The sequence below is a fragment of the Eurytemora carolleeae genome, unplaced genomic scaffold (genome assembly GCF_000591075.1).
Source record: "Eurytemora carolleeae unplaced genomic scaffold, Eaff_2.0 scaffold4, whole genome shotgun sequence".
Classification (NCBI taxonomy): domain Eukaryota; kingdom Metazoa; phylum Arthropoda; class Copepoda; order Calanoida; family Temoridae; genus Eurytemora; species Eurytemora carolleeae.
Window position 1 is genome coordinate 171,927 of NW_019396191.1, and position 24,385 is coordinate 196,311.

Consider the following 24,385-nt stretch of genomic DNA (forward strand, 5'->3'; position numbering starts at 1 on the left):
CATATTTAGTCAGAGGTACTCAAAGCCAGTCAGAGGTAGTCATATGGGTATGGATTTCCAGTGGTCAGAGGTAGTCACAGGTGGACAGGAGTAGTCATAGGTAGTCAGGAGTAGTCATTGGTAGTCAGGGGTAGTCATAGTTAGTCAGAGGTAGTCAGAAATAGTTTTGGGTAGTCAGAGGTAGTCAGGGGTAGTTAGAGGTAGTCAGGGGTAGTCAGAGGTATATAGGGGTTGTCAGAGGTATTTAGGGGTTGTCAGAGGTAGTCGAGGTAGTCAGAGGTATTCAGAGGTAGTCAGGGGTAGTCAGGGGAAGTCAGAGGTAGTCAGGGGTAGTCATTGGTATTTAGGGGTGGTCATCGGTATTTATGGGTAGTCAGAGGTAGTCAGTATATTTGTTATATTAAAGGAGGACAGCGTGAAATCTGTATGTTTGTTGTATTAAAGGAGGACAGCGTGAAATCTATGTATTTGTTTATATTAAAGGAGGACAGCGTGAAACCTATATATTTGTTTATATTAAAGGAGGAAAGCGTGAAATCTATGTATTTGTTTATATTAAAGAAGGACAGCGTGAAATCTATATATTTGTTTATATTAAAGGAGGACAGCGTGAAATCTGTAACTGCTGTGGAAGGAGGGTTTAAGAGTAGTGATGATAACTACACTTACATCAGAGGTAGTGAAATCATATTTATATTTAAAATTTTGATATTTATTTGGAACATATTGATATTTTTATATTCATCGAATCAAAGGTTGTCTTTTAATAATATTAATAATAATATATAACTAAATATTATAACATTTGAATAAATTATAACGATATTGAGAACTGTTTGGACGTTTAATAGATTTGATATGATTTTATTTCAAAATTAACCGACATACACAATAAATTCTTAAGGACTGATGAAAATAAAAATTAACAAACTTCATAATATACAGGGTGTCCCATAAAACATGGGAATTAAGTGACGAATTCGATATCGTCTTTGTTATGAATCAGCAGTGTAATGTAATACCTAATTTCAAAAGCCATACTATTATTATGTCTGCTAGAGTTTATTTTATGAGAAGGGTTGGTTAAAGACTGTAAAGTTGTGTCTATAATGTCTCCGCAAGATGAACAGTAAAGACGGACAAGTTTACTCTGTTTCTATACTGCAATTTTCTTGTTTTACTAAGTACACCCTTATGCAGTCAAAACATAAACAAACAAATTGTAAACATAGCAGACGAAACTCTTACAGATTACAGCTTTCTCAGTAGGTATAACTATACTAAATCAAAGAATTATTTAAAAAGACGATATCGAATTCGTCACTGAATTCCCATGTTTATTGGGACACCCTGTATGTTGCGCATTATACCAATTTGGATTTTGTATAATTATATATTAACCTAGGTCGAGGGCGTGGAAAGTATATTTGTGACTCGTGTGGAATCCGTTGCAAGAAACCGTCAATGTTGAAGAAGCATATTAGAACTCACACCAACGTGAGACCGTACACCTGCAAGTATTGCAACTTTAGTTTCAAGACTAAAGGGAATCTGACCAAACATATGAAGTCCAAGGCACACAGTAAGAAGTGTGTAGAGCTAGGTAAAGGGAATGATAATGATTTTTAATAAGGTTTTCAGGATTAGTCATTAATGTCTGAGAGAACCGGTTTAATAGATTTAAGGGAACTGTTGTGGATGATTAATTGCGCCACGAATTATTATTATTATTATAATTATTATTATTATTATTATTATTATTATTATTATTATTATTATTATTATTATTATTATTATTGTTATTATTATTATTATTATTATTATTATTATTATTATTAATTTGCCCGATTTACAAGGGAACCCTTTATAATGATATCCTTGGTAGAATTCAACACTCTTTATGATAGAAAACCCAACGATATCTTCTTCATTGTTGCTCACTGAACGGAGTAAAGGGAACCGTTGTGAATTAAACACGTTCACTTTAATATCGATCAATTCGTAATCATTGCTTTAAATAATACAATTTTACAATTTGTTCAAATATTTTGGTATTTTAAGGGGTTTTAAATAGAGGCTAAATACGGTTCTAGATAACCACTTCTGTAGAAAATATTGTAACCAATTGTATCAAATTTTAATTTTTATTTTGATTCCACATTCATATTTCTAAAATATTGCCTGGACACATGTCAAAATAAACCGGTTTTTTCTTCTTCATACTTCTTCGAATGATATTAATCTTCAAATTTTCAAATGGTTTCGTTGTTCTATTTCATATGAACAACAACTCGACTAATCGGGTGCAAGGGAAGGTTTATGGTTGGTTGAAATTTTAATTGATTGCTACAAGAATATTTGAGACTTTTATTAGTTTCATGATGTACGAAGAAAAGTTGGTTTCATTGAATTGGAAAGCAACATTTATAAGCTAGAGTTTATAACAATACAGTGGTGTTGCAAAGCGTCATAAATAACTATTTATACCACTGTTATTTTGGTTCGCAGTTTTATAGAGTTTTTGGACAGAAATTTTCTCTTTATCGAGATGGTTCAAGCCTTTTTAGATTTAATTTTGTCTCGAGCTTTAGCGAGGGACAAAATATTATTATTATTATTAAAGGACAGCAATATAATCTAAAAAGCTGAGAACTTTCTCCAAAAACTTAATAGCACGTCGTGCCAAAATAATAGTAGTGCTATAGGTAATTTTATGAAACTTTGTTATTTTAATGGCTGTTTCTAGATCAAATAATCGTTGAAACAAAGTAGAAGTCAAAATATAAAGTTGATTTCAATTTAAATTGAAAAAATATTTTGGAAATATCCTGAATTTTGTTGAGAAAATCCGGGAACCAATCAGAACTTTAAAGCACACGTGCTATAATGTACAGCTAATTTAACATTATAGCATGATGATAGCACGTTCATTATGAAACTCACGATGAAATTTCTTAAAAGTCTAAATAGGATTTTTATGTCGACTGTTTGTACTAGGTATTGTTCCTGTACCGACAAGTGTAGAGGATTCTCAACTTGACGACAGTAAGAGTTCCAACGAGAACAATATAGCCGGGGACTCTGATACAGATGACGGGGAGGACGTGGATGATCTTGAGGAGGATGAAGAGGATGAGGTGGAGGAGAAATATGATGCTAGCGAGGGAGGAGGAGGGGCGGCGGCGGGACTAGGTTTCCAGGGATCACTAGGTCTTGCTCCAAGATTTCCCAGATTCTCCTCTTATCCTTTTAACTCCAGTGCAGGTTAGATTTAGTTTAATTTAAGTGTCCTGAATAGATCATCTTCATCCGTCAATGCAAACATTTGAAATACCGAGACAATCTCTGGGCAACTGAGCAAGTTGTATCATTGTATGCATGTAGACGGAGCAAACGGGACAGTGCACTGTACAGTGTACTGTACAATAATGAATCATCCCCATATCCCTCACTAGCAAGAGCAATGTGAACCATACAACACTAAAGCTCATACATTGGACAGGGACATGAACCTGTTATTAACCGAAACTAAACTTTTTAAATTAAATACAATCCCTTTATTTGAACTACATGATAAACAAATGAAATCAGACGCGAACTCAAGTGGGCTTTGGGGGATTTATTCCCCTCTGGATCAGTAAAATGGATAGATTCCAGCGGGTGCTGACTGGCGACTGCTGAGCCCTTCTGAAAAAAAACAAGCCCTCCCTGTACACATTCCTGAGTACACCCTCTTAAATGAAACCTTTATTTTTAATAATAATATACAAATATTTTAGAAATAGACACATTTATCAAAATATATACTCACATATTTGAATACGAGTCAAAACATGGCTAGTTTTTTCATTTACTTTTCTCAGAGTTTACTAGTTCGTAGATTTATTTTTTTTTCGTGGATTTCTTCCTTGCAGACGATATTTACTCCGCTACAATATCTTGATTATTCATGTCTAGGAGGAACACCTAGTAGCATAGAGAAGGACAAAATGAGTGTGAAAATGAACCTACACCAGCAGGATCAAGAAAGAGTTAGTAAAATTACTCAGCTGGCTAGCGGTAAGTAAGACTATAATAATCAGAATTGTAGTATCTTTGTAAATAAAGAAGCTGGAAAAATAATGGGGAAATCTTTAAATTTCAGTGAAAAGAAGAAGATTCGATAAAAAAATAAGTATTTAGTAGTTGAGGGGTAGAAAGTACGATGGGGGGGGGGGTAGTTTATGCGGGTGTGTGTGTGTGGGCTTGAGTGGGATATGGACAAACCTTTGTTGAGGCTTTCTACTACGTAGAAGTTTTGTTGACAAATACGTTTCTTAGAAAAATTCCATTAAGCCTCATACTTCCAGAGTTTTATAGTTTAAACTTTAGATTTCTTAAAACCTAATACATTTTGATAATTAGATGATTATCAATAATGTTTTCCAAAAATATAATTAGTATGCTGATTGGAATTTTTTATATGTTAAAATTAAGTTTATCAAGAAAAACTAATCCTAAAATTTTACTTATTATCATAAATCATCATATTTTCGCATGTTTTTGTTAAATATGATTTTTTGTTCAGGAGTAGGCTACCAGCCGGAAATAAAAACTGAACCGGAAACAGTATACACCGGAAATATGGACACTAGGTAAGAACTATTGATCCCATTGAATGATGTTCATTTGAATTGAGATGATATAGCTGCAATTATAATGTATTAAAATGTATATTAAGGATGACCGCTATGATTTTGATGTATTTATAGGATGACTGCTATGATTATGATATATATATAGGATGACCGCTATGATTATGATGTATATATATATAGGATGACCGCTATTATTATGATGTATGTATAGAATTACCGGTATGATTATGATGTATATATAGGATGACCGCCATGATTACGATGTATATATAGGATGACCGCTATTATTATTATGCTTAGATTGGTTGACCGCGATGATTATGATGTATATATAGGATAACCGCTATGATTATGATGTATATATAGGATGACCGCAACGATTATGATGTTTAGATAGGATGACCGTTATAATTATGATGTATTTAGGATGACCGCTATATGACCTCTATGCTTATGATTTATATATAGGATGACCGCTTTGATTATGATGTATGTATAGAATGATCGCGGTGATTATGATGCATCTATAGGATGATCGCTTAGATTATGATGTAGGTTGCCGTTTATGATCATGATGTATGTTTTAATAACCGCCATGATCTATATTTACATGTATAGGATGACCGTTGTGCCTGCAAGGTCAAGTTATCTGCATGAACCTGGATTTCAGCTGTCGCAGTATCCTACTCAATCTGACCCACAGCAGCCACATTATCCAACACAACCTAATCCACAGCTGCTCGGCAGCAAGGAAAGATATTTTCATAACAACATACCTGAGAAAGCAAGAAATGGCGATAAAAAATTCCTTCACGTTAAGGAAAGGTAGTGTGGCCGGGGTAAGGATTGTGAATGTCAAATATGTAAATTAGAATTATAAACATTTCTCCTTTTGTACCTTAGTATTGTACTTTAAAAAACAAATTTGGCTAATAAAGGATTTGAGGATGTAAATTGTACAATTAGGTGAAAAGAAACCAAAGAAGCAAAATTATAAAAGTGCAGGGATTCTTTTAAGTTATGAAATATCTTGATGGTTCAGATGGGTTCTGATCTTAACTCACCCTCCAGCCTCTACACTTCTCGACCTAGATTCATACCTGGTGAACCTCCAGGTCAACCCTCCAATAGCCTCCGATATCCTCCAAATCTACAGAATCCTCTCTCCGACCTTCAATATCGTCCTAGTCCCCAAATTGCCTCCACTGGTCTGCAGTTTGCTCCTTCCAACCTCCAGTATCCTTCATCTAGTCTTCGGCATCCGGCCTTAAGCCTCCAAATTCCCCCGGGTATCCTCCAACGTCCTCCATCTAGCCTCCAAACTTCTGGACCTGAATCTGAAAACTCAGAGCGACTTCAAACATATTTACAGGTTTTCTTTTTTACATTTATTTTTTCAAATTAGAAAATTACTCTCTTTCAATCAAATGCAATGTAGTCGATTGCTTTCAAGTTTTTTTTTGATTATGAAAAAAACGTAATTTTAAAAGAAAAAAAAATGAAAATATCATTTCCAAATTCTAAAAAATGCCATTTTAATAGAAAAATAATTGATGTTTATGATCTGTGAGCCATGAAGACTAGACATCACTCATAGAACCTATCCACCTTATGATTTTTTGATTTTTGATTTATTGGTGATCTTCCTGTGTCACCCTAATGAAGAGCCGGGAGCTGCCGACCATAGCAGTGTTGATCGGGATTTATTGTTCGAGCCGATTCTGTCCACCTATAGGACTGAATCCTAGTCACTATTTGCTTATAATAATAGTATTAATACAAAATGATCTCGGCATAATTGTCAAATTTCTGAGACCTCTAAACATCTAATTTATATTTTAGGAATACGCTGCTTTTAAAGCTAAACAAATCAATACCCAGTTCCAATCAAAGGTGAACTTGTTATTTTTATTTTCCAGATCATTCCTTTTTTCTTTAAATCCTCGTTAAATCCTATCAGAATATTTATTATCAATTAAACAAATCTATATATATTGTATGTATATTGGTTTATAGTTTGTCAAATTTTGATTGGGGAAAAATAAGCTCCAGGCAAAACTGGGTTCTAACTTCCCAAGCCACTCTAAGTTATAAATTACAAAAATATGATTAAACTTTTTTCTTCTTCTTTTATAGATAGTAAAAGAAGAACTACCTGAATCTGTTGAAGGAGAGTCTAGGGCAGATATAAACAATCCCACACCTCCCAACCAGCCTCAACCCTTCCGCCCTGTGGCAGCTGATTGCCCTGATATTGACGTGGCAGATGAATCTCAGGATTCTGAGGCGGGTACAAGGAAAGAATATGTTCATAGTTTCGGCCATCAGACAGATTCAATACCACAGGTTTATTATTATTGTTATTGTTATTGATATTATTATTATTGTTGTTGTTGTCGTCGTTGTCGTTGTCGGCATCATTATTGTCAATATATCGTCATTAGCATCCATATTGTCATTATCGTCATTATCGTCATTATCGTCAATATAGTCATATAGTCATTATCGTAGTTATTGTCGTTATCATTGTTATCGTCGTTATCTTCATTATCTTTGCTATTGTTGTTATTGTTGTTATCGTTGTTATTGTCGTTATCGTCGTTATCATTGTTATCGTCGTTATTGTTGTTATCGTCGTTATCCTCGTTATTGTCAATATTGTTTTATTGTCATTATCGTCATTATTGTTATTATCGTTATTATCGTTAGCTACGAATCTTGTAAGTTACATGGAAAGACACGGAATGTACATAGATGCACTGAAAGTTAAAAATTGTTATTATTGTTAGTATTATTATCATTATTATCATTATCATCATAATTATTGTCTGTATTTTTATCCTTATTTTTATCATTTATAATTTTCATGTTATTTGTATAATTATTTGTAATGTTTAGTATTTAATTGTTAAGAACGTAACAATGAACGTGAAAGATATTCCGAACTTCCTGCCTGGGCATACTCTACCCCCACCACCAGAGTTTAATATTCCAACCATCAATAAGGAACTTGATTCAAAAATATTTATCACCATTATTGTTTATTTTCCGCCATCTTGGATTGTAAGCAATTTTTACCACCATTTTAAAATCTTTCACCATTTTTCTAGTGTTCTTAAATTTAATAAAAAAATATTTTCAGAACTCAAATATGGGGGGGGGGGCACACTTCATGTTTTTGATGATGAAAATTTGAATGAATGCTTTAACAGGCCGAAAGTCCTTTAAGAAAACCTGATTTAAAAGCGCGTGTGTCAGATACCGGAAACAGACCTGCGGAAATAATCGGCCGACAGCAGGATTCGGCCGGAGTTGGTGGTGGCCGGTCTACGGATAGTCCGGCAAGCACGAGTTCGACAGAGAATGACGAGGGCCGCGCTACTCGACAAATTGAAATATTTCAAATTAACGAAGACGGGAAGAGTGTTTGCGGGATTTGTAGCAAGGTAACTAACTTCTACTGAAAGATTTCGAATTACAATCATATAATTTTTTTTAAAATGTTTTAAACACTGTTGGACTCGTTGGACTAGTATATAAGTGAGGAACGGGGGTAATTAGAATAATATATTATCAGAAAATATAAGTTACCTTTTAATAAACAAAAACAATACAAAGTAATGACTTGAAATTCTAATTGAAATTTGAATTTGATATGAAATTTCAACATTACAGAGGTAATGTTTCCCCAGCTGTTAGGTATATATTTCATGTTTTAGGAGAACAAAAATTATTTTTAAAGGTATCATAAAGTGGTGAAAAAAAACTTGGCAGTTGATGTTTAAGTTTTGTGTTGTTTCGGCAGATCATCAAATGTTTGTTCTTCCCAGTGACGAGGGAGAAGGGGGGGGGGGGTTGATTCTACATAAATATGTATATTTATAACATTTTAATATTTTAGATCTTCTCTAAATCCTCACAACTTCGTCTTCATGTTAATATTCATTACTTCGAGCGCCCGTTCAGATGTGACTCCTGTGCTGTTAGTTTTAGGTAATTTAGTTTTTCTCAAAATTATTTGAAATACGATTTTTTTCTTCAAACTTTTGTTTATTTATTCATGTAAGGGGGAAAACGCGTTTTTAAAAACTTTAGCTTTTAACTGAAAGAAAGAAGATTAACGAAATGTCGGTCCCTCCCTTTTAAAATTGTTCCTCATAGTTTTAAATTATATACAGTATCCTCATGAAAGCCTAGTTTTTAAAAACTTTTGGAGAAGAAAATGCGCTAAATTTATATCATGTGACGTCATTCTTCAGGACTAAAGGTCATCTTCAGAAGCATAAGAGGTCAGTAGGACACTTCAACAAGGTCAACATCAACGCAACCTTTGGGGCTCCGTCCACTGACAACCCCAGGCCCTTCAAGTGTGTAGACTGTATGATAGCATTCAGGTAGGTCTTGTTTGTTTACATTTCAACCTGATATTTGTTTACGTTTTAACTTTTTTATTGTTAACATTTAAACCTTTTTATTGTTTAAATTTCAAGCTTTTTATTGTTCACATTTAAACTTTTTTATTGTTTACATTTCAAGCTTTTTATTGTTTACATTTGTTTACATTTAAATCTGGGGATTGTTTACATAATTTAAACCTGCATTTTGTTTACATTTCAACCTGTTGTTTTTATACATTTCTACCTTCTGTTTGTTTAAATTTCAACCTTTTGTTTGTTTACTTTTTAACTGTGGTTTGTTTACATTTCTAACTATTGTTTGTATAAATTTCAACCTGTTGTTTGTTTACATTACAATCGGTTGTTTGTTTACATCTCAACCTTTTGTACCTGTTTGTTTGCATAAAAAATTAATTTTTACATATTAAGGATCCATGGACATCTAGCAAAACATTTAAGATCCAAACTGCATATAATGAAGCTTGAGTGCCTGGGAAAACTGCCTATTGGCATGTATGCTGAAATGGAAAGACTAGGAACTAACCTAAACGAGATTGATACAACCGACTGCGAGAACTCGTTAGAAAGTTTACAGGTTGGTGTAAGCCTTAGTGTAATTTAAAGGGACGCTAATGCAAAGATGACAATGTCTGAGTTTCAACGGTAGCCTTAAAAGCTTTGTCTGATCAAGTATGAATCAGACATGCATGATTTTGATCAATTTAAACAGCGATTTAATTTGGGGCTTCTCGGCGAAAGTGATTCGCACATTTCTTACTTTTTATTTTTAATAGAGAAATTGACAGAAATAGATTCTATTCTAGCAAAACGCATGATCTTCCATATTTTTTAACAGATTAAGGTTTCAACGGTACGGTTGTAAATCGAACATTTTCATCTTTGCATGTGGCATGTGGGGTCACTAAAAATTACCCTTTAGTCTGTTTTTATCAAAAAAAATATTTTGTTAAAATGTTACAGTTTTACAAGACTTTTAATGTTTAGCAAATGGCAGTGAAGTTGTATGAGAAGGATCCGAGTAAGCTGACAAGTCTGGAGGATGGAATCCCGAGTATCGGAGCTGGATCTGATCTCTCCGAGGACGAGGATTCAAACCCTGCTCCGGAGACCGGGTTGCAGCAGACCCAGGAAAACTTGAACCTGAATCCTGAAACAGTTCTTAATCCTGATATTAAAGAAGAACCCGGGGTTGAGGTATTTATTTAGATATGAATTTTTTAAACAAAACATAATTTTTATATGAAAAGTTATTATTTTTAATGGGAGTATCGGAAAACCAGCTTTTTATTCTATTTGAATATTTTGTTGTTGTGTTTGATCATTATTTACTATTATCTCATATTCCAGATGGGACAGGAGGAAGTTAGGCATGACCATGAGAGACTTCATGCCAGACAGACCCCAGAGTCCATTTTACAACCCTCTGAACAGTTGAGAAGTACACCTGAACAACAGTTAATAAGAAGAACACCTGAACAACAGTTAATGAGGAGAACCCCGGAACAATTTACGAAAAATCCGCAAGAGGCGTACCAAAAAAATCCACAAGAACAGTTTCTAAGACGGCCCCCGAGTAATCCGCCAACATTTTTGTCTCAGGCTTCGTTTCAGCCTGGGGCAAGGATGGAGGACGGCAGGGATTTTAGCACGAGGCCGGGGAGAGATGCAATTTATTCACCTTCCTTTGTTAACTATGAATCACAGGTAGAATTTTCAAAATAACTTGTTATTTTGAAATTGTCATTTAATACTTCTTTATTCTTCAAATGTTATTTCATTTTCAGGGTTCAAGAGTTCTTTATGAGGAACGAGTTATTATGGACGAAGGACGGAGAAGGGGTGAGAGAATGATTATGGACGAAGGACGAAAAAGGGATGAAAGACCGATACGTGATGAGGGACGGAGAAGGGATGAGGGAATGATTATGGATGAAGGACGGAGAAGAGATGAGGTACGGATGATGAATGATGAAAGAATGAGGGAGGAAGACATGAGAAGAGATTCTGCAAATATTGTTTGTCATATTTGTAGTTTGGTTCTCCCGTCAGAATCTAGTTTTCAGCAGGTAAATAATGGATATTCGAGATGTTATTGAGCGAGGGTAAGCATTAAAAACCCTTTCGAAACAAATTATTAACTTCCAACTTCACTGTCGAGACATTCTAACCATTTCTATTAATATTTTTAAATTTTACAAAGATGTTAAAATTAAGAATTGTTTTAAGATATATTTTTTTCAGCATCTGGCGACTCATAGCAAACCTAGACCGTACATCTGCCAGCACTGTGATGCAGGGTTTAGTTCAGTTCATCAACTTAATAGTCATGTAGCCTTGCATCAATCATACCAGAATTAGTGTCTCCTATCGGAATTTAAAATTGCGCAAACTTGTGCAGAATTACAGGGCTCGCAATTGCACGTAAGAAAAACAATGGAATAATATTATTTTGTATTTTATATGCAATTCTCAATATCCTGCATCTTATACACTTTATGTACATTGTACGCTGCACGGGGTACAGAATAATATATTGATTCAGTCTGTTATTTAAAATTCATTCTTTCTACTTACCTTGTTTAATATTTTTTTAATTTAAATTAAAGATTCAAAAATTGAAAGAGAAGAGAACATAGATTTTCAATGCTTAATTTGTTAGGTCTCCCTCGGGAACTAACGTTGACTTTAGATATATAATATTAAAATACAAATTATATAAAGGCTCGTGAAGTTTATAATATTTGATGATATATTATAAATGCTATTTTGTAAACTGTGATTTAAATAGTTCTAATATAATTTCAATAAATACATTCAGAATTAGAAATATTGATATTTTCGAATATAAATTTATAGTTTTTTATGTAAATATCTATTCGTATTCATGAAAATATCAAGACGTTATTAAATATATCTAGTCGTTTTCATGAAAATATCAAGACGTTTGAAACATATTTAGTCGTTTTCATGAAAATATCAAGACATTTTTAAACATATCTAGTCGTTTTCATGAAATTATCAAGACGTTATAAACTATATTAAGTCCTTTCTATGAAAATATCGTCATTATTAATCATATCTAGTCGTTTTCATGAAAATATCATGACGTTATTAAACATATCTAGACGTTTATCATAAAAATATAAACACTTTTTTTTTCTAAAATATAAAGTAGCTAACCAGTAACCATAAAAATGTGAAGAATTTTTTTATTGTTAAGTTAAATGGATTCAAAACGAAAATTGATGAAGTAGAAACGGTTTAAATAACGGTTTAATAATTAGTAGGCTATAACCACCTGGCCACCCCTGAGTGTCCACAAATAAATTCAGCCCAATCGGTCCAGCCGTTTGGCCGGCTATATACAATATATATATATATATATACACGAATATTTTGTTTTTTATGGATTTCAGATAAAATGTGAAATATATAATATAATCAGATGGGTCTCCAAACTAATTTAATTGAACCAAAAATGTATTATTTGCGACAGCAGGAAATGTTGGTATTTTATTGACAAAACTTAAGTTTTATTTTCAGATAGAATGGCAGAGATGGTAAAAAACGAATCCGATGTTAAGGACGTTGAGACAACCTCTACTGTAGAGGAAACATGTTTTGTTGATATACAAAAAGATGAAATAAAGCTGGTAAATACAGTAGTTCAAGGTAAATTTTATTTTAACTAGAAATTCAAGGCGCTTCGCGCCCTTCTTTCTAGGCTTTTAGGGCGCTACGCGCCCATCTTCTATTTAAATTGTGAACATGTTCTTTTTGTTTACATTTCAAAACAAAGATGAAAAAAATTTTGCGGATTTTTAAAAAAAATTCGCGGATTTTCAAAAATTTAAATTTTTTTACAAAATTAAAAACCTTTAAAACACAAAGTTTTAAAATTTCAATCATTCATAAACCTTCCCTGGAGTCCCTAGATGTCCCACAAAAAATTTGGGCCCGATCGGTTCAGCCGTTTTGACGTTTATTGGATACAGACAGACAGACAGACAAACAAACAAACAGACAAGCCAAATTTATATGTAGATAGGAATTACGAATTAAAAAATGTAACAGTTTCTATTTTATAAGCCACACCTTTTTTGAGAAAACCTATGGGTAAATTAGGCTGAAGAAAATTAAACGTTTTTTTTCAAATTTCGATTTTTTAATAATTCCACGGGCAACACCGAGCACTTACGCTAGTCTATATATTATATATTTAAAACTCTTTTTGAATAAAATGTGAAGTTTAAAAACTGAAATATTTAAAGGGTGTCTTTGAAAAAAATTGTTTTAGCCCAAGTAATAAATTTTGCGGAAAATCCGCGGAAATTCCCAGGAATCTTTCACAGGAAAATCCGGTGAAAATGTCGACAGCTATTCCTAGGAATTTCTCATAACCCATTCCGAGGAACCAGGTCCGAGGAATTTCTTGTAACCCATTCCGAGGAAATTCTCATAACTTTATCCAAGGAATTTCTTGTAACCAATTCCATGGAATTTCTTGTTACCAATTCTGCAGAAAAACCGGAGAAAATGTCGACCAGCGATAAGTTCTTCAGAACCAATTCCTGGGAATTTCCTGGGAACTATTCCCAAGATTTTCTCAAGAGTTCCTCAGGAATATCTGCATATTCCTGAGTAAATTCACTACCCAGGACTCAGGCCAAATAGTAGTGAATAACTTAACAACTATATTGCCCCTCCAACTTTTTAAAAGTATAACCATCTTTTTTAGTTAGAAAGTTATAGTTGTTTTTAATCTTACTGAAGTTGTCACATACTTTGCTTATTCAGACAACTGAATTGTAAAGAAAAAATAAAAAAATAAAAAATTTCTAATTTTTTTTAAAAAGATGGTTCTAAAGTAAATTATCATTTTTTATCAATGAGGATGCAAAAAAAAAGATTTAGTTTGGGCAGTGCCAAATAGAAGAGAACCTCAGAGACACCTATTGGAGAAAAACGGAACTGGAAAATTCTGTCTTGAAGTCCTGAGAATTTCTCAAGAATTTCCGGAGAACTATTCCTGAGAAATTCTTAGAAATTTCTTGAGAAAAATTCCAGAGAAATTCTCAGGAATTTCTCGAAATTTATTCTCTTATTTAATTCCCTAAAAATCCGTAAACTTGGTGACCAAGTCCTTAGAATTTCTCAGGAATTTCCGGAGAAGCATTCAGGAGAATTTTTCAGGAATTTCTTGGGGTGAAATTCCAAAGAAATTCCCAGGAACTTCTCGAAACTAATTCTTTTATTAAATTCCCCTTAAAATCTGTCAACATGGTGACCAAGTCCTAAGAATTTCTCAGGAATTTCCGGAGAAGTAATCAGGAAAAATTCTCAGGATTTTCTTAGGGTGAAATTCCGGAGAAATTCCTAGAAATTTCTCGAGACTAATTCTCTTAATAAATTCCCCTAAAATTCCGTAAACATGGTGACCAAGTCCTAAGAATTTCTCAGGAATTTCTGGAGAAGTAATCAGGTGAAATTCTTAAGATTTTCTTGGGGTGAAATTCCGGAGAAATTTCTAGGAATTTCTCGAGACTAATTCTCTTAATAAATTCCCCTAAAAATCCGTAAACATGGTGACCAAGTCCTAAGAATTTCTCAGGAATTTCCGGAGAAGTATTCCGGAGAAATTCTGAAGAATTTTGTGGGGGAAAATTCCGAAGAATTTCTCAGGAATTTCTCGAAACTGAGTCTCAAAACTGTGATCCCAAAAAAATCTCCCATCTCGGGTAGCAATTCTGGGGAATTTCTCTAGAATTTCCGAGGAATTAGTTACAGGAAATAATTCTCGAGAAATCCCGGGAAATTCTTCAATGATAGTTGGAGAATCTGGGGAAATTCCTCACTTTTGTTACTTTGGAGGCTTTTAATTTTAATGGAGGCAAATTTTTCAAAATTTTATCATCCATAAACCTTCCCTGGCCCCTGGGGTCACGCGATCTCACAAACAAATTGGGCCCGATCAGTTTAGCCGTTTTGACATTTATTCGATTCAATCATACAGACAAACGATATTTCACCAGGAGGAGGGGACTGTATGAGTCCTCAATTGAAGCGCAGAAATTAGGTTTTCAATCTCAAGTTTCGCTTTCAAATTTTTACGGTGATAACAAATTAAGGTGGTGGAGATAACTACTTGAGGAGCAAGCATGGCGCAAAACACGTTTGGGTGGCTGTGATTACCAATTGATGAGTTCTGCACTTCCCCCCCTTGTGTTTTAGCTAGTGAAACGGCTGAACCAAATTTACTGAACATTTTTTAAACTCGGAATATTTTTTTGAGAAAATCATGGATTTCATTATATTCAATATACATGAAAGTTTATAGATAAACTTATAAGTAATAAAAGAAAGTAGAAATAACTAATGAACTATTTAGAAGAAAACCCGGAGTATGAATTGGATCCTCTTCAATCTGAACCAAAGAGAATCAGGAAAAGTCAACACAGGTATTCATGTTCTCAATGTGAATATTTTGCATCAACAGCAAATAATCTGAAGATCCATGAAGAAAGTAAACACAAAGAAGTTAGATATCCTTGCTCTGAATGTGAGTATCTCGGAACTACAGCAGGTGCTCTGAAATTTCATGTTGAAAGTAAACATGAAGGAGTGAGATATCCATGTTTGCAATGTGAATATGCTGCAACGACAGCAAGTTATCTGAAGAAACATGTTGAAAGTATACATGAAGGAGTGAGGTATCCATGTTTGCAATGCGATTATACCGCAGCTCAAGCAAGTCACCTGAAAAAACATGTTAACAGTATACATAAAAGAGTAAGGTATCTTTGTCCTAAATGTGAGTATAGTGCAACTCAACCAAGTAATCTGAAGATTCATGTTGAAATGATACATGATGGAGTGAGATATCCTTGTTTGCAATGTGAGTATGCGGCAACTACATCAAGAAATCTGAAGAACCATGTTGAAAGTAAACATGAAGGGTTAAGATATCCTTGTTCCCAATGTATGTATGCGGCAACTACAGAAAGGAGTCTGAAGATCCATGTAGAAAGTAAGCATGAAGGAGTGAGATATGAATGTTCTCAATGTGAATATTCGGCAATTACAGCTGGTTATCTTAAGAAACATGTTGAAAATAAACATGAAGGAGTGAGATATCCATGTTCTCAATGCGACTATGCCGCAACTCGAGCAACTCATCTGAAAATTCATGTTGAAAGAAAACATGGAGTACGATATCCTTGTTCTCAACGCGACTTTGCCGCAACTCAAGCAAGTCATCTAAAGAAACATGTTCAAAGTAAACATGAAGGAGTAAGTTATCCTTGTCTTCAATGCAACTATGCCGCAACTCGAGAAAGTTATCTGAAGAAACATGTTGAAATTAATCATGAAGGAGTGAGATATTGTTGTTCTGAATGCGAGTATGTTGCAACTAGAGCAGGCAATGTAAAGAAACATTTTGAAAGTAAACATGAAGGAGTGAGATATCCTTGTTCTAAATGTAAGTTTGTTACCACCAGTACAGACAATTTAAAGTATCATTGTAAAATTAAACATGAAGGAGTGAGATATCCTTGCTCACAATGTGATTATGCTGCAACCACTGCTGGTACTCTAAAGAAACATGTTGAAAGTAAACATGAAGGAGTGAGATATCCTTGTTCACTATGTGAGCATGCTGCAACCACAGCAGGTGCGCTGAAGATTCATGTTAAAAGTAAACATGAAGGAGTAAGATATCCTTGTTTACAATGTGAGCATGCTGCAACTACGGCAGGTGCTCTGAAGATACATGTTAAGAATATACATACACATAGTAGTGAGATATCCTTGTTCTAAGTGTTATTATATTTCAACTCTAGCAGGTGCTCTTAAGATTCATGTTAAAAGTACACACGTTAAGAATGAGATATTAGTAATCTCAATGCGACTTTGCCGCAACTCAAGAATGTTGAAAGTAAACATGAAAAAATTAGGTATCCTTGCCCTAAATGGGAGTATATCGCAACCCAAGCTTGTGATCTTAAGATTCATACTAAGAGGAGTTATAAATGTGATTTTGCTACAACTGCAGTAAGTATCAAGAAGAATCATGTTGAAATAAAATATCCATGATTTAAATGTAAGTGATTTAAAGAGACATGTTGAAAGAAATACAAAGGAGTGAGATAGCCTTGTTCTCATTTTGAGCACACCGAAACTACAGCATGCGCTCTGAAGATTCATGTTGAAAGTAAACATGAAGGAGTGAGATATCATTGCCTTCAATGTGAGTATTCCGCAACTCAAGCAAGTGTTCTGGTGAGACATGTTGAAAGTAAACACGAATGAGTGAGATATCCTCGCACTGAATGTGAGTAGCTTCAAGTTCAGCAGGACATTTGAAGATTCATGTTGAAAATAAACTGAAATGTGTGAGCTAGACATGTTCTCAATGTGAGAAGCTGCAATTTCAGCAGGTGATCAGAAGAGACATGTTAAAAATAAACAGAAATGTGTAAGATTGACATGTTCTCTATGTGAGTATGTTGCAATTTCAGCAGGTGATCAGAAGAGACATGTTAAAAATAAACAGAAATGTGTAAGATTGACATGTTCTCTATGTGAGTATGTTGCTATTTTAGCCTTGAGACAGGATTAGAATAATTATTATTTGCATGAGCTGCTTTGAAGTTCAAAGTTAGTTTGATTTTAAAAAAATTGTAATGCCCATTTTTTTGTCTTAGTTTTGTAAGAATAATTTAATTTTGAAAAGTCCTCATCAGTCAAATTCGATAACTTACTCGTTCCATCAGCCACTCGCTCTAAATACTGATATGTAAGGCTCAAGGGGAGGGAGCCTCATTTACTGTAATCCTGAATTTTAAATGATATCTTTAATTTCAATATATTACAGATGTTTATGTTACAAAAATCACATTTTAGAATGATGGTTGATCTTTTATTGATTTATTTATTTAAAATGTTATATATTACACCCATTTAGTTCTCTTATCTTCAATCTGACAAATTAAGTGTTCCAAAGAAATTCAATTTTATGTAAAAAATATAAATTATATTAATGTAAATTAGATGATGACATAGACAAGGTATTATGGTCAGGACAAGGTATTATAGCTAAACGAAATAATGATAATAATAAATCCTAATTAATTTATCGGTTTTAGTGAAAAAAGGATTAATATTTTTTTGAAATATGATTTTCTAATATGAAAAAAAAACAAGATGGGAATGAGTAATATAGCAAGTAAGCCGAGTACATAGTTTGAGTTTTGGCGAATTTTCTTTTACCTTTTTCCTGTATTTCAAAACTAGTTTCTTAGCAGTACTTTTTTAACTTCAAAGGGGGAAGTTCTGAAACTTTTGTAAAAAGTAATTTATTTTTTTTTGGAAAAAATATAAAGTGGGTTTTTTTTCTTTTTAAAATCAACATAATTTTAATTTTGGGGGATGGATTATAATAAATATACTCCTTTGGTAAATCATTTATATGTTTAGATATGTTAAATTCCGGACAGGAAACTGTAGATAGTCAAATTGTATTTTGTCCTGATTTACACACTGAGTTAATTATAAATAATGTTTTATTTTTTACGAATTCTATGATTCGGGTTACTTTGCTTTTCTTTATTTACTTTTTAGATAGAATGGCAGATATTATGAAGAAAGAATTAGATATTACGGACTTTGAGATGACATCTACTGTAGAGGATACATGTTTTGTTAATATACCTGAAGATGAAATAAAGATGGAAAATATAGAAGTAAAAGGTAAATTCAAAAATTAAAATATTATTTTTTAACAATGGAACAATGGCGTGGCCCACCGAAATATAAGAATGAATTATCAGAATCTTCCTGTTAACAAATATAATATTTGCATTAGGCAGACAGTACACACATGTTTTTGATTTTCCTTATTACCAAGTTTGGGGACAGGCGCACCATTAATAATAGTTTTAACTATTAACTTTTAAGTTCAATGAGGATTGAATTGTAAATTAATTATTTTTGTGATTTATACCCAATTAACATGGGAATTCAGTGACGAATTCAATATCGTCTTTTTAAATAATTCTTTGATTTAGTATAGTGATACCTACTGAGAAAGCTGTAATCAGTAAGAGTTTCGTCTGCTATGTTCACATTTTGTATATATAACTTGTCCGTCGAGTCCGTCTTCACTGTTCATCTTGGGGAGACATTATAAACACATCTTACCCTTTTACCCTTTTCATAAAATAAACTCTAGCAGACATAATAATATTATGGCTTTTGAAATTAGGATTACAATGCTAATTCATAACAAAGACGATATCAAATTCGTCACTGAATTCCCATGTCTTTTGGGACACCCTGTGCCAGAATAGATTTCTTTTTTTATTTCATATCAGATGTGTTGATTGACTTACTGAATATCCGGTTGGTAAAGTTAGTTTTTTATTGTTTAAGCATAACACACATTTTTCTTGCCCCCCCCCCCCTAAAAATATTAAGGGGGGGCAAAATATTTCCCCCTAGCCCCCCACTAACCAAATGTCTAGTTGCGCGCCTGATTAGATTGTATGTCAAGATTTAAGATACCAGTAATTATGTATAAAGAAATAAACGCCTATCAATCAATCAACCATGCTTCATTTTCACAAATTCTATGATTTGGGACTTGGGTTGCTTTGCTTTTCTTGAATTGTATCAGGTTTTAGAAGAAAATGAAATCATTAATTTAATCTAAGAAATCAAATGATCTATAAACTGAGTGGACCTGTATTCATTTTGACAGAAGCAAATGGTGTCATGACTAAATATCATTATGTATGCTTCATTTACTTTTCAGATAGAATGGCAGAGATTACGAAGAAAGAATTAGATATCAAGGACTTTGAGATGACATCTACTGTAGAGGATACATGTTTTGTTAATATACCTGAAGATGAAATAAAGATGGAAAATATAGAAGTACTAGGTAAATTCAAAATTAAAATATTATTTTTTAACAATGAAACAATGGGGTGGCCCGCCAAAAAATAGTAATGAATTATCAGAATTTTCTTGTTAACAATTATAAAGTTGCATTAGACACATGTTTTTGATTTTCCTTATTATCAACTTTTAAAAGTCAGGGGACAGGCGCACCATAATTAGTAGTGTTTGTATAGTAGTTTTAACACTTTACTCTTAAGAGGGGGGAAGGCAAACCACACCCGTTTACCTTTCTATCCACAATTTACTCACAAACATAGACTCGTGGCAAAGTCCTCATCCATAGCGCTTCCCTAGCCACACCCATATATCTTCCTTCAATATGTCCTATGTTCAACAGGGAGGGCACTGTACAGTGGTACACTCCATTTCATTTCATGTACGGGCCCAATTTCAACTATAGCCAGAGGAAGTTGTACACTGTACAGTACAAATAAAGACTAAATAAGACAACCGGACAGTATGCCAAATTAATGATCCTCTTCTAGTGAAATTTTTGTGAGGTAGTGTGTTCGGTGCCGGATTTGCAAATAATATATTTGCTAATAATGTTTTAAAAATATACGAGATATCCACCATTTAATTTACTAAAATCTAAAGCAAACAAAAAATTTTAACTTACGTATTTCATAAAAAAAAATTTGTGGATTTTCAAAATGTTCAAAAATTTAATTTTGTTATAAGCAAATTTTTAAACTCTATAATCCATAAACCTTCCTTGGGGTCATACAAGGCCCCACAAAAATTATATATATATAGATTTATAGATATATATTTATGTTAGTTATAGCTGGCCAAACGGCTGAACCAAATTTACAGAACATTTTTGAGGAAATATATGGTTAACCTGGGGCTAACATAGGCTAATCGAAATTTTCATTTTTTTATTCAAATATATATTTTTTTGAAGAAATCCATAGGTGTATTGTATTGAATACATATAAAAGTTTACAAGTAAACTTTATCTATATAATAGTAACTATTTAAAACACTGTTATTTTGGTACGCAGTGTTAGAAAGTTTTTGGACAGAAATTTTCTCTTTATCGAGAAGGTTCAAGTCATTTTAGATTATATAGAGAAAACTTTTGTCCAAACACTTTATATCACGTCGTGCCAAAATAATTGGGTTAAAGGTAATTTTATGAAACGTTTGTGTACGTGTCTTATTTCAACGACTGTTTCTAGATCACATAAGCTTTGAAACAAAGCAGAAGTCAAAATATAAAGTTGAATATAATTTATTTTTTATTTTAATTGAAAAAAATATTTTGGAAATATCTTATTTTTTTTGGAGAAAATCCGGGAGCCAATGAAAACTTTATAGCACACGTGCTATAATGTACAGCTAATTTAACTTTATGGCTCGATGATTACTTTATAGCACGGTTATTATGAAATTTACGATTGGTGGCCGGGTGGTGTTATAGGCTAAAAAAGTTTGAATTTTTATTTTTTTAAATTAAATAAAAAAAATTCCACGGGCAATGCAGGGCCTTTCAGCTAGTTATGAATAAAAGAAAGTTCAAATAACTAATGGTCTATTCAGTAGAAAACCTGGAATACGAATTGGATCCTCTTCAATCTGAACTAAAAAGAATCAGGAAGAGTCAACACAGATATTCATGTTCTCAATGCGAATATTTTGCATCAAACAACAAGAAATCTGAAGAGTTATGTTTAAAGTAAACATGAAGGGGGTGAGATATCCATGTTCCCAATGTGAATATTCTGCAACTACAGCAATTTATCTAAAAAAACATGTTGAAAATAGACACGAAGGAGTGAGATATCCTTGTCCTGAATGTGAGTATCTCGGAACTACTGCAAGAAATCTGAAGAAACATGTTGGAAGTAAGCATGAAAGAGTAAGTTATCTATGTTCCCAATGTATGTATGCTGCAACTACTGCTAGTATCCTGAAAAGACATGTTGAAAGTGAACATGGAGGAGTGAGTTATCCTTGCCCTGAATGTGAGTTTGCTGCAATTACAGCTGGTATCCTGAAGACTCATGTTGAAAATAAACACGAAGGAGTGAGATATCCTTGCCCTCAATGTGAGTATGCTGCAACTACAGCTGGTGTCCTGAAGACTCATGTTGAAATTAAACACGAAGGGGTGAGGTATCCTTGCCCTCAATGTGAGTATGCTGCAACTACAGCTGGTATCCTTAAGACTCATGTTGAAAATAAACACGAAGGAGTGAGATATCAATGCCTAGAATGTGAGTTTGCTGCTACTACAGCTGGCATCCTGAAGACTCATGTTGAAAGTATACACAAAAGAGTGAAATATCCTTGTTCTCAATACGACTATGCTACTACTCGAGCAAGTCATCTGAAGCAACATGTTGAAAGTAAGCATGAAGGAGTGAGATATCCTTGTCCTAATTGTGATTATGCTGCAACTACAACTAGTATTCTGAAGAGACATGTTGAAAGTAAACATAAAGGAGTGAGATATCCTTGCCCTCAATGTGAGTATTCCGCAATTAGAGCAGGTGATCTAGAGTTCCATGTAGAAAGTAAGCACGAAGGATTGAGATATCCTTGCCCTGAATGTGAGTACCTCGGAACTACAGCAAGGAATCTGAAGAGACATATTGGAAGTAAACATGAAGGAGTGAGATATCCTTGTTCTCAATGTAAATATGCGGCCACTACAGCAAGTGATTTAAAAAAACATTTCAAAAATAAGCATTAAGGAATGAGATATCTTTGCCCTTAAGTGAGTATGCTGCAACCTTATAAAGTCACCTATAGAGACATATTGGAAATAAACATTAAAGTGTGAGAACAGAAGTACTATAAGGAAACATGTCGTGTAACAATGAAGAAGCTAAATGCTTTAGAATTCACAGCATTCAAAACATGCTATGGGTTACACAGACAAACCACAGAGACAGATCACTAAGAAAACTTTGGTGGAAAGCTAATCTGCACAAACACAGTTTTAACAACAACACAAAAGACATCGATAATAGAATCATCAATGTGATTCAATGAAATCCAGCGTTCCAGGAGGGCAACACCACAAAATCTTCAATCAGATTCCCAGAAGATAACACATGTCAGGTTCTGATGCAGACCTGGATATGAAAGAGGAGAACAATTCCATCCTGGTTAAACAAGACGACTCTCCTTTAACACCTTCAAGGTTGACGCAAACATGGTTCCTTTCCTCAGGTAAACCCCAACTGACTTTCCACCAGTCAGATAGGGAATAGGCTGGGGTTTTGCAGGAACCTTTGCCTATTGGATGGCCCAGTACTATGTTTATTTCTTTTAATCATTTTGCTGGTGTATTTGCTGATTATATCTAGTTTTTTTTTCATGTATAGTTTTTTACATTGTGATTTTTTATTATAAGATTCAGGTGCGCAACTAGGGGGGGAGGGCAGGGGGGCCAGGCCCCCCTAACCTGATTAAGGGTGGGCATGCCCCTCCCTTAAGAACTCTTGCCCCCCCCCTGTAGGGGGGGCAAGAAGTGACGAAGTCCACCCTGTTTTGCAATTTAGCGATTCATGAATCCTGACCCTGAGCAAATTTAAGAGCTCTTATCGTAAAATAAAAAAAAGATGATTGAACTTTAGTTTATTGAACTTATAGTTCAATCGATATAGCACTTAATACACCATATACACACACACAAACCCCCTTCGTCTCCGAGACTAACTACTGCCGTAGATCAGAACAGGTTGACAAGGTTCCAAGGTGCCTTAGTATTTGTTTTTTTCATTATGCCGTTTTTTCCTGGGAAAGGGAAAGGGGGTTTATTAAGTATTTTTTAGATATTTTCACTATCAGTTCTGCCACTTATTATAATATTTCTTTAATACTGTAGTACAACTATTAAATTAATCCTACATGTTCACTGCAAATATTGTGTGATGTGTCATATTAAAAAAAAAATATTTTTCATGTAAAATCATGAATTTTTAATAAAAGGCATTTCTTGTCAGTTTTTGAGTACAATGTACATATTTGATTTATGGATAACTAATGAAAATTTATATATTTATATGTAATTTGTATTGAAAATTAATTATTTTTGTGATTTATACCAGAATCAGGGGCGGATGAAGGATTTAAGTGAAGGGGGGGGGGCAAGATTTTTAAGGAACAAAAAAATTCATAATTATGAACCAAAAATCGCGGCGCAGGCGAAAATTTTTTTGACTTAAAAGACTCAAAAAGACTGAAAATTAATGACTAAAGACTAAAAAACTAGATTTTTAACTTTTCACACATTATAGTTTATAAAGACAGATATTTTTTTCTGTTTTGCACCAGGGTTTCTTTCTGAATTAAGCATGCTATTGAGAAGCTATTCTGAAATAAGAACAAAAAATTCCTAATTCGGGGGGGGGC

The 24,385-nt window shown here is 33.6% G+C and overlaps 3 protein-coding genes across 4 annotated transcripts in view; all 3 read left to right on the forward strand.

Moving 5' to 3' along the window:
- Positions 1 to 11,497, forward strand: part of LOC111697715 (uncharacterized) — a 37,656-nt gene extending 26,159 nt beyond the window's left edge. For both annotated transcript variants that reach the window (XM_023467808.1, XM_023467809.1), the window contains exons 19-36: positions 601 to 676; positions 1,406 to 1,603; positions 2,998 to 3,264; positions 3,958 to 4,059; positions 4,568 to 4,634; positions 5,256 to 5,388; positions 5,680 to 6,009; positions 6,480 to 6,530; positions 6,774 to 6,983; positions 7,551 to 7,643; positions 7,850 to 8,083; positions 8,539 to 8,630; positions 8,897 to 9,031; positions 9,464 to 9,629; positions 10,040 to 10,249; positions 10,403 to 10,759; positions 10,840 to 11,121; positions 11,297 to 11,497. In XM_023467808.1, coding sequence (XP_023323576.1) covers positions 601 to 676; positions 1,406 to 1,603; positions 2,998 to 3,264; positions 3,958 to 4,059; positions 4,568 to 4,634; positions 5,256 to 5,388; positions 5,680 to 6,009; positions 6,480 to 6,530; positions 6,774 to 6,983; positions 7,551 to 7,643; positions 7,850 to 8,083; positions 8,539 to 8,630; positions 8,897 to 9,031; positions 9,464 to 9,629; positions 10,040 to 10,249; positions 10,403 to 10,759; positions 10,840 to 11,121; positions 11,297 to 11,413 — 3,120 coding nt within the window. In that variant the 3' untranslated portion in view covers positions 11,414 to 11,497. The remainder of the gene's footprint in view (positions 1 to 600; positions 677 to 1,405; positions 1,604 to 2,997; positions 3,265 to 3,957; positions 4,060 to 4,567; positions 4,635 to 5,255; positions 5,389 to 5,679; positions 6,010 to 6,479; positions 6,531 to 6,773; positions 6,984 to 7,550; positions 7,644 to 7,849; positions 8,084 to 8,538; positions 8,631 to 8,896; positions 9,032 to 9,463; positions 9,630 to 10,039; positions 10,250 to 10,402; positions 10,760 to 10,839; positions 11,122 to 11,296) is intronic.
- A 1,105-nt stretch (positions 11,498 to 12,602) lies between these two features.
- Positions 12,603 to 18,433, forward strand: LOC111697729 (zinc finger protein 431-like). The gene is made up of 2 exons (XM_023467824.1): positions 12,603 to 12,727; positions 15,444 to 18,433. Exons 1-2 carry the CDS (start codon positions 12,604 to 12,606, stop codon positions 16,871 to 16,873), a joined length of 1,554 nt encoding a protein of 517 aa, XP_023323592.1. The 5' UTR covers position 12,603; the 3' UTR covers positions 16,874 to 18,433.
- Positions 18,434 to 19,519: 1,086 nt separating this feature from the next.
- Positions 19,520 to 24,385, forward strand: part of LOC111697716 (zinc finger protein 142) — a 6,304-nt gene continuing 1,438 nt past the window's right edge. The window contains exons 1-3 of the mRNA XM_023467810.1: positions 19,520 to 19,997; positions 21,563 to 22,711; positions 23,624 to 23,736. Coding sequence (XP_023323578.1) covers positions 21,690 to 22,711; positions 23,624 to 23,736 — 1,135 coding nt within the window. The 5' untranslated portion in view covers positions 19,520 to 19,997; positions 21,563 to 21,689. The remainder of the gene's footprint in view (positions 19,998 to 21,562; positions 22,712 to 23,623; positions 23,737 to 24,385) is intronic.

Coding starts and splice junctions, on each gene's coding strand:
- LOC111697729 (XM_023467824.1), top strand. CDS start 12,604: ATGGCAGAGATGGTAAAAAACGAATCCGATGTTAAGGACGTTGAGACA. Junction 12,728..15,443: donor GGTAAATACAGTAGTTCAAG/GTAAATTTTATT, acceptor TGAACTATTTAG/AAGAAAACCCGGAGTATGAA.